Source organism: Bufo gargarizans, chromosome 1 (assembly GCF_014858855.1).
Source record: "Bufo gargarizans isolate SCDJY-AF-19 chromosome 1, ASM1485885v1, whole genome shotgun sequence".
NCBI classification, from domain to species: Eukaryota; Metazoa; Chordata; class Amphibia; order Anura; family Bufonidae; genus Bufo; species Bufo gargarizans.
Window position 1 is genome coordinate 583582679 of NC_058080.1, and position 10515 is coordinate 583593193.

The following is a 10515-nucleotide window of genomic DNA, read 5'->3' on the forward strand; positions in this document are numbered from 1 at the left end:
AGAGAAGGAGAAAAATGGAAGACGGTCTTCAATACCCCTGAGGGCCATTTTGAGAATTTGGTTATGCCTTTTGGTTTGATGAATGCTCCAGCCGTCTTTCAGCATTTTGTGAACAGCATTTTTTATCATTTAATGGGAAAATTTGTATTAGTGTATCTAGATGACATTTTGATTTTTTCTCCTGATTTCAAAACTCATAATGAACACTTACGTCAGGTCTTGCTCATCGTGCGGGAGAATAAATTGTACGCTAAACTGGAAAAATGTGTGTTTGCGGTTCCAGAAATTCAATTTCTGGGGTTTCTTCTCTCAGCTTCTGGTTTTCGGATGGACCCCGAGAAGATCTGCGCTGTGCTTGAGTGGGAGCTTCCTGAGAATCAGAAGGCGCTGATACGTTTTTTGGGTTTTGCCAATTATTACAGGAAGTTTATTTTGAATTATTCCTCTGTTGTTAAACCACTCACTGATATGACTAGAAAGGGGGTCGGTAGAGGCGCGTAAGGCCTTTTCTAATATCAAGGAGAGTTTTGCTTCCGCTCCCATCTTGGTACAACCTGATATTTATCTGTCCTTCATAGTTGAGGTGAACGCTTCTGAGGTGGGTGCGGTCTTGTCTCAGGGTCCCTCTCATGCCAAATAGCGACTGTGTGCCTTTTTCTCGAAGAAACTCTCCTCCGCAGAGAGAAATTACGATGTGGGAGATAGGGAGTTGTTGGCCATCAAGTTAGCTTTTAAAGAAATGGCGTCATTGGCTAGAGGGAGCCAGACACCCTATTACCGTGTTTACTGACCATAAGAATCTGGCCTACTTGGAGTCAGCCAAGTGTCTGAACCCGAGACAGGCCAAATGGTCTTTGTTCTTTTCAAGGTTTAATTTTGTTGTCACGTTCCGCCCTGGGGTTAAGAATGTGAAGGCGGATGACCTGTCACGTTGTTTTCCGGGAGGTGGGAATTTTGAAGACCCGGGTCCCATTTTGGCTGAAGGTGTGGTGGTTTCTGCTCTTTATCCTGAATTGGAGGCAGAGGTTCAGGTAGCCCAGTCAGAGGCTCCTGATCTTTGTCCTCCTGGGAGGTTGTTTGTGCCTCTCGCTTTAAGACACAAGATTTTTAAGGAGCACCACGATACTGTCCTTGCTGGGCACCCGGGGGCAAGAGCCACAGTTGATCTCATCGCTCGGAGATTCTGGTAGCCGGCGCTTCGTAAGTCGGTTGAGGGTTTTGTGGCAGCCTGCGAGACCTGCGCTCGTGCCAAAGTCCCTCATTCACGGCCATCAGGTCCTCTCCTTCCTTTACCCATTCCTTCCCGTCCTTGGACACATCTGTCCATGGACTTCATTACGGAGCTGCCTCGTTCCTCGGGGAAGACTGTGATTCTGGTGGTGGTGGACCGTTTTAGCAAAATGGTGCATTTCATTCCTTTTCCTGGCTTGCCTAATGCTAAGACGCTGGCGCAGGCATTTATTGATCACATTGTCAAATTGCATGGTATTCCTTCAGACATAGTCTCTGATAGGCGCACGCAGTTTGTTTCCAGATTCTGGAAGGCTTTCTGTTCTCGCTTGGGGGTTCGGTTGTCATTCTCTTCTGCTTTCCACCCGCAGTCGAATGGCCAGACAGAGCGCGTCAATCAGAATCTGGAGACATATCTGCGTTGTTTCGTGGCGGAGAATCAGGAGGATTGGTGTTCTTTTTTGTCCTTTGCTGAGTTTGCTTTAAATAACCGTCATCAGGAGTCCTCTGATAAGTCACCATTTTTTGGTGCATATGGGTTTCATCCGCAGTTTGGGACATTCTCTGGAGAGGGGTCTTCTGGTTTACCTCATGAGGACAGATTTTCCTTGTCTTTGTCATCTATTTGGCAAAAGATTCAGATTATCTAAAGAGCATGAGTGAGAGATATAAGCGTGTGGCGGATAAGAGACGTGTGCCTGGTCCAGACCTGAATGTTGGTGATCTGGTGTGGTTGTCTACTAAGAATATCAAATTGAAGGTTCCCTCCTGGAAGTTGGGTCCTAAGTTTATTGGACCTTACAAAATCTTGGCCGTCATCAATCCTGTTGCCTACCGTCTTGATCTTCCTCAGACTTGGAAGATCCATAATGTTTTTCATAAGTCCTTATTAAAACCTTATGTCCAACCCATTGTACCCTCGTCTTTGCCTCCTCGTTCGATTGTGGTTGATGGTAATCAAGATATTTCAGGTCTCTAGGATTGTGGATTCTCGTGTTGTCCGCGGTTCTCTCCAGTACCTCGTTCATTGGGAGGGTTATAGTCCTGAGGAGAGGATGTGGGTCCCAGTGACGGACATTAAGGCCACTCATCTCATCAGGGCTTTCCATAGGTCCCATCCTGAGAAGGTGGGCTCTGAGTGTCCGGAGTCCACTCGTAGAAGGAGGGGTACTGTCACCACCAGACATATGAGAAGCTCTGACAGACGTTCTTCAGAACCTCCTCCTTGAGGTTCCTTTTGTTTTGCTTTCGTTTTCTCATCTCGTTAGCCTCTCTCAGCTGTCATGTAGTTGCACTGATTGCATTTCTTTAAATCCCTTCCCATACCTCATCACTTTGCGGTTTATACAACTTCCTGGAGTGTGAGCATGCTGGATGCTACTACTGAGTCTTCTACAGATAAGTTTTGTTCATTCATTTGTGTTTTCCTGTTTGCTGGATCCCAGGTGACCCTGACTCCCTCCATATCAAGTGTAGGGAGCCGGTGGTCGTGTCCCCTCACTATTATAGGGTGCTCAGGTGTTATACAGTCGAGGAACGAGGATATGCGATCATCTACCATTGAGATTTTTGCATAGGCTGAGCAGTTAGGGAGAGAGCCAGGTCTGTTGCAGGGCTCTCCCTTTGGTTCCTTAGTTTTGGATCCAGTCAGTCGGATCTTCATTTTGTGTCTTCTAGTTTTCTGTACACCTTCCGTGACAACACGATCCCCCCACCACGAGGATCCCAGCGATCCACTGAGAGAACACTGAGGTTTTTGTTATTGTACTCTTGTCAGGCCTGTGAATATTAAATGCTAATCTGCCAGGGTGGTCATGGATAATGGTCATGTTGAGATTTATACTATATACTTAATATTATGCACTGGAGCGCCATACACTTTCTCCCCCTTTACCTCTTCTTTCTTCCCTAAAACTTTCTTTCTTTTGTGTGCTGCACTGGCAAAGGGGAACAGTCAGAGAACCTCTAGAACCTCCTCACATTTTACAACATTGCAGTGAACCAGCAAGAGCTTATGGCTTCTAATGCTCTTCCTGATCGGCTTACTTCCAGCCTCTGTTCCCCTGATGTAAATTTTCTCTTCTACGTCCCCCATACACACACACAATTTCTTCCAGACAGAAAGTGTGAATACGGGTTCTAAACACTTTGTATGCAGACTATACGGCCGGTGTGATGATGTAATCTCGCACCACACGGGATTTCAGCCGAGATCTTCAGGGAAGATGGAGGCTGGCGGCCTGTCAAGAGCAAATGGAGGCGGTAAGTTTGACTTTTTTTGTTTTTTTATACTATTTCAGGTTAAATCAATTCGCTGACACGAAGCATGAGGAAATCCGGCTTCTAGGCAAATCAAATTTATCCTGAAATTTGGATCGAATTCCACTTCGTGGGATTCGATTAGCTCATCTCTACTCTTAAATGTGCTGCAGGGGAGCTTTGTGGTAGCACAATGGGGGAACAGAGGAGAAAATAGACATAAAAAGCATTGATCTCCGGAATTTATGTCAGCAGTACTACTCCTGCAGTAATGCAGTTTAAAGTGCTTAATTGAGGTGGCAGACTCCCTTTAAGGCACTGTATTGTGGTATAATATTCTGTTATCATTTAAAATGATCCTTAATACCACCTACAGTACATAGGTAAAATTTTGCATGTTGTGTTTCTGCTTTCAACATGCTCTATTGTTTCATTTTTGTAGTGTTTCATCTGATATACTGATATGTCTTTACAATAATTTCTGCCCTTTCTGTGTATAGGAAGAGATATGATAGATGGAGCAGGACAGAGGCAGAGCAGAGGGGAGTCATTTCTTCCACTGAACTTGCACTCGGGTCTAGTAGCACATCATTATGTTCCGATAGTAAAGCATGAATGTATTGGGGAAGATTTATCAAAACGCACACCTTGTCATAAAATAGACACATCCAATGGAAGTCTGTGTGCCAGAATGAAATCTATGGCAGAAAGCTGCACAAATGAAGATAAATGTGCAGTTTCTGGTCTAATTTGGTTAAATAAGCTAACAAAGTTTATTTTGTTCTAATTAGAGATGAGCGAATTTCTTCAAAATTCGATTTGGATGCTTCACTGAATTTTACCCCCAATTTTTTTTGTAAGTACCGTAGCAGGTGCAATAACAGGGAGCTACGATAGCTCAGCCCCCGTCATTGTACCCCTCAGATGCTGCGTTCATACATGATTGCGGCATCTGAGTGTAATTTTATACTGTTTTTAACACCAAAAAAACTATTACATCAAACTTACCGCCTCTATTTGACCGACGGGGCGGCCACCGCCATCTTGCTTGAAGATCTCGGCCAAAATCCCATGCAGCGCGAGATTATGTCATCACGTCGGCTGGCGTGGTGACATATGACGTCATCACACCGGCCGTCATGATGCTAAAATCTCGCGCTGTATGGGATTTAGGCTGAGATCTTCAAGCAAGATGGCGGCTGACGGCCCATTGCACGCAAATGGAAGCGGTAAGTTAGAATTTTTAGGTTTTTTACACTATCTCAAGATAAATTAATTTGCTTACATGAAGCACGAGGAAATTTGGCTTCGGTGCAAATCAAATTTTTCCTGAAATTCGGATTGAATTCCACTTCATCAGCCTTGATTTGCTCATCTCTAGTTCTAATATATCTGACCTGAATTGAAAGTGCCCTAATTGTCCTAAAAGGTTGTATATGACACTTTGGGGTCTACTACTGTATCCAACCACTTTCAAGATCTGAGTGAGCTTATGCATCTTGATTAAAAAGTATTGAAAGTACCTCATGTACTGTTAATGAATTATGCTGAGAAGCAATAGATCCATGCATAGCATGTGGATGTGCGATTTATGCTTCTTTCTTTATGTTAGAATAAGGGTGCATTCACACGACCGTATAAATGGATCTACATCCGTTCCGCAAATTTGCAAAACGGGTGCGGACACATTCATTTCAACGGGGCCGCAAAAGATGCGGACAGCACACCTTGTGCTGTCCACATCAGTTGTTCCGTTCCGTGGCCCTGCAAAAAAGATAGAGCATGTCCTATTCTTGTCCGCAACCGTGGACAAGCTTAGGCATTTTCTATATAGCGCTGGCCATGTGCAGTCCACAAATTGCCGGTTTCCGCGTTTGGCAGATCCGCAGTTTGCGGACCGCAAAACACTTACGGTCGTCTGAATGCATTTTAAAGATATGTTTTAGACACCAGCAAGAGGTGTGGACAGACTCTGATAACTGCAGTCACATGATATGTGATGCAGCTGGGGGAAGTAAAAAGAAATAACATGAGGGGAAGGATCAAAGGGGCCTTTGGTCAACTGATTAGATGACGTTTCAACACGAAGGGAAAAAAAGCTGTTTTCTGCTGTATTGAGAAACAAATAACTACACAACTTCTGGTCTCGAGGCTAGGGTACCAAAAGACAGCGAATGCTTTGAAATTTTACATCAAGGTGTATTAGCTAAAAGTATATCTGGATAAGGGCTTGTCACTGGAATATCCCTTTATTGTACAGTTTTGAACATCTGTGCACAAGACAATAATAAGTGAACTATGATGACCAGTAATGTACTTTTTGGCCCATATTACTATATAATTGGTAAAGTAAGGTATATTTCAACTATTAGAAACATGTTAGGCTAAGTTCACATCACGTTTTCCCCATTTGTTTAATGCATACAAAAAAGGTACACATTAAATGGATGCCTCAGACTGATGCCATACAGTCACATCCGTTTACCATAGAGCTCCATTGTAAATAAAAAGGTATACTTTTTTTGGGCATTGTAAAAAAAACATATACTTTTTTTACAGGACTGTGCAGGATACAAGAAAGTGGTGTGCTATGTTTTTGTATCCTTTTTTTTGTAACATATTCGTCACACAGAGGCATAAAACGTTATGTGAACCCACCTTTAGAAATTACTGAATATTATGCAGTAAATTTGAAATTGTTAACATTATCAAGTATTTGCTTAAACTATTTCTATATCAGCTGTTACTAATATTTTTTGTTTCTTTACAGAGTGGCCTGAATTTGTTAGTAACTATGCACCGTGGTGGGCTACACATACACTAGACTGGCTAAAGTATGGAAAAAATGTGCTGGTTGTACATTTTGAAGACCTTAAACAAGATTTATTCTTTCAACTCAAGAGAATGATTAACCTCCTGGGACTCCCAGTCTTAGCGGACAGACTCCTGTGTGTTGAAGGCCAAAAGGATGGAAACTTCAAGCGCTCAGGTCTCAGAAAACTGGAGTATGACCCTTACACTGCAGATATGAGAAAAATGATTAGCAATTACATTAGGACAGTAGATGCAGCCCTGAAGCAAAGAAATCTCAGTGGCGTTCCAGAAGACTACTATCCAAGATGATGACACTGCTCTGTCGAGAATATTTCTGGGGCAGTGGTTCCCAGCTGATGGCTACTTCCACCCAGTGGGTGGCTTGAAGACTTTCTGCTGCTATTAACTGTTAAAGATTCTTATGTGCATGAAATATGAGCAACAAACAGCGCTTCAAATATTTGGCAAGAAGTTTAGACATGTCTGATTAGGCTATATTCAGTTATTGTCTTCTTAATGCAGATTTTCTGCATGGATTAAAGTACATTCTGATTGATACAAATGGAAATTCCAAGACATACAACGATAAAGTCAGCAAAGTTTTTTCCTACTCGTCATTTGGCAGTTTCTGCTGGTATTATGAACAACTTGAGCACTCCATTGTTATAGAAAATAATGATTGCACAGTTAGAGCTAAAAAAATATGAATTAGTGCCTCTGAATAATAGCCCATGCACAACAGATGTTTACCCAAACTGTATGCATGAGAAAGGGTGTGAAAGTCCACTCCTCGGTCTTGATGTATGACCGGTGTGTGCTGAAGCCTGAACATCTTGCCTAACATGCTCTTTATACATTTTTTTTCCTCCTTAACATGAGATGAGATATGTTCCAAACAGTACCAAATCTACAACGTATAGGTTACCCCAAGATTATCTAGACTAGACACAGATCTGATAAGTAAGAAAGCATACAACATCCAACTCACCTGATTCTGCTATTTTTTAGGCTACATTCACACAACTATGTAAAAAAACACTGTTAAAACAAGAAAAATTGCACATTTTTAATTATAAAAATGGCCATAAAAAAACAGCCCCCCCCCCCCTGCATTGTAATAGGGCTGTCTGTCTGTTAAACAGACAAAATGGAACATATCCAATTTTTTTGTGCCCATAATTTATGGGCCATGAAAAAAAATGGCCGTGTAAATAGACATGTGAATGTACCCTAAGAATATATGGCAGCAATCCTGACATGTCTTGTTGAGTATACTGTATGTGTGTACTCCCTATGAAATAACAGTGCTGGGCCATATTTTCTTAGCACACTGTGTTGTGTCTTCCCTTATTCTTAAAGGGACCAGAGAGGCTAGATTAGCAGACCTGATTGGTCCAAACTGTACTTTGTGTTGCTATTGGGTTTTTGTTCCTGGAAATGTATGATTCAATTAACAATTTCTTCTCACAACTACCTTTTCGTGGTACAACTGGGTGTTAACTGGAATTATCATACTGTTTAGGGACAACCAGTAGTCAGTTTATTTTTCCACAAATTTTTCCAGAAGAAATCACAGAGGAATATAAAATGTCGAGTTATATGAAAAGATGTTCATTGCTGGACCCCTTAAAATTTTTTTTAATTAATCTCATAAAATGCCAAAGCTAAGAATTGACTAGAGCTTATAAGTGATTTTTCGGACTTTTCTTAGACTGAAAGCACAAAGCCTGCAATGAAAAATGACTATACTGGTTTCATTGTTTATTTATTAAAATCATTTTTTTTCTAGTTATAGCTTTCATAATGATGTCACTGGCAATGAATGACTGCTGTGATGTCACAATTGCCAATACACCTTTATCATACAGTTAGTTGGCAATAGAGGGTTAAATGGGTTTGCAGCAATTTGGGCTCAAAATTGTAAAGTAACACATTTGCTCAATATACAAAATTGATTATTCTTCTACTGCTTGTCTCATGTGCTCTCCTGTTGCTCCTTCTTGTGCAATGATGTGACTTCCATAGTGCCGATACATCAAATAAGTGCATATTAGTGACAATAATGATGTCTTCTTGGATGGAGTGTCAATGAAGTTGGGCTGTACTCCAAGACTGGAGACTCACAAGACCAGTAGTGAGGAGCACAGCAGAATCGGTAAAGTAAATATGTTGCAGAGCTTATTATTTTGCAGTTTAGAGCTACAATTCATAGATTTATAAATTTCAGTAGCAGCCTTTGATTTACAGACACTATTAAATGAACTTGACTAAGAAATTGGTAAGACTGAGTTCCTTATTGCAGTTAATCATTTGCAAATTGTTCACTGATTAAATATTTGTGTTGCCCTAATGTCGGTAAAAACAGCCTAGTGTATCCAGATTACTGTTTAAGAAATGTAGGCATGGCCTGTGGGAGACTCGTCCTGTTCTCCATCTACACCTTTGTGAAAGATGTGTGATACTTCTTGCTGGTACTTTCTGCCCAGACCTGGAGAAAGGATAATTTGGTAAGCAAGGTAATTTGGAAGAGGAAGAGAATTTCTCCATTTTGGGTTCTAATTGTTGCAAAGAGATATCTGCCAGGGAAGGAGAACTATCTTGCTAGCACCATCTTTTGGAAGTGGCTTTTTAACAAGACATGACTTGGAAATGACAAAGGAAAATAGCCAAGCCAAGTATTCATCTGCAGACAGCTGTTTCAGGGACCCACTTCCAAAAGGTGCCACTAACGAGATGGTTCTCTTTCCCTGGGAGATGCCTGTTTTCATGTTATTTTTCCATGGACCATTTTCACGTAGTTTCCATACATAGCTGGCCTCATTACAGAGAGTACCGTAAGTTGTATTTTATAGTATTATAATTTATGTATAAAGAAACCTGAGCCTGAGCTCATATACTTCTGGTGGGGTCCCAAATTTGTATTTACATTTGCTTGATTCTGAGGCAATGAGACTTACTGAATAAATTTAAATGCCTAAAAACACAAATGTCTACACAGTTGTTATCGTGAGCAATAGGTTGTAAAAAGATAAATGGGTATAAGACAAGCCAACAGCAAAAACATATCTCTGCTCCCTACTGAGTACTGCTGCCCTAGGCTTGCCTAAGCGAATAACTACTCACTGTCCTCCCTCCAGATCCAATTAACTTCTGAAAGTTTGACTTCTCTGTGGGGAAGGAAAACACCCAGTTGTGCTGTAGAGTTCTAAATTACAACTTCTACCAATCCCAGTTTTCTATTATTTTTTTGAGAGTTTTCATGCAATTCAGCATTGTTATCTCCTTAAGAAGCTAGAACTGTGATAAGATTTTTTTTTTTTACTTACTTAAAATACAGAACTGAAATATAGGGTTGCACTATTATAAATGGGACATATTTTTTTGATATATGAAGTATTTAAGAAGAATTTGAATAAAATATTGTATACAGAGAAAACTAAGCTCTTGGAACATTTACCACTTTCTTTTGAGGTACGGTTCTTGGGTTATAAAGAGCAGTAACTGAATTGTTCCAGGTAAGTTATCCCACTGAAAATTTGAAAAGGCTCTGGAGATGTGCACAGTATGAAGCTTCTTTATATATTTTATAGTTCAACATGAAATTGATGGACTAAACAGGTTTTCCCATAATCAACATTTGCTTATCTACAGGATAGGTGTCAGATTACTGGGTATCTGACTACTGGGACCTATTACAACCACAAGAACGGGGTCCCATGTCCCTTTTTTGAATGGAGGGGCAGCTGTACATTTGCCCTGCAATTCCATTCAAAGCCACTTGAACTGGTTCTGTACTCTATCTCTGTCAGTCCCATAGACTTTTAATAGATCGGTAGCATGCTTACACAAATGCTAGAACATTCAAACAGGGGACATAAGGCCAGTTAGACCCTCAGTGATCACATACTGATATCTAGATATGGAACAATCCTTTTAAGTACCTGAATGAATCAGCAAATTAATTATTGAACCAAAGTCACAGTTACCAAGAAATATTTTAGTAATGCCAAACTGGCCATCATTCTACATTCCTCTCCACATTTCCTTGATAGCTCTGAGCATTGAAGATTATAATTACTATGGTCATGGGCCCCTATTGTACATACATTTCCATTGCCTAGATGTAAATGTAGTTTTGATAATTAATTGTCAGCAAAAAAAATCTATACTAGTAAAATAAAAAATAATATTTTATATTATTATTATTTCTAT

At 40.7% G+C, this 10515-nt stretch overlaps 1 protein-coding gene across 4 annotated transcripts in view; it reads left to right on the forward strand.

Annotated features, from left to right (window-relative positions):
* Positions 1–8574, forward strand: part of WSCD2 (WSC domain containing 2) — a 448422-nt gene extending 439848 nt beyond the window's left edge. For all 4 annotated transcript variants that reach the window (XM_044275806.1, XM_044275805.1, XM_044275807.1 and 1 more), the window contains one exon: positions 6260–8574. In XM_044275806.1, the coding sequence (XP_044131741.1) occupies positions 6260–6612 (353 nt within the window). In that variant the 3' untranslated portion in view covers positions 6613–8574. The remainder of the gene's footprint in view (positions 1–6259) is intronic.
* Positions 8575–10515: the final 1941 nt, after the last annotated feature.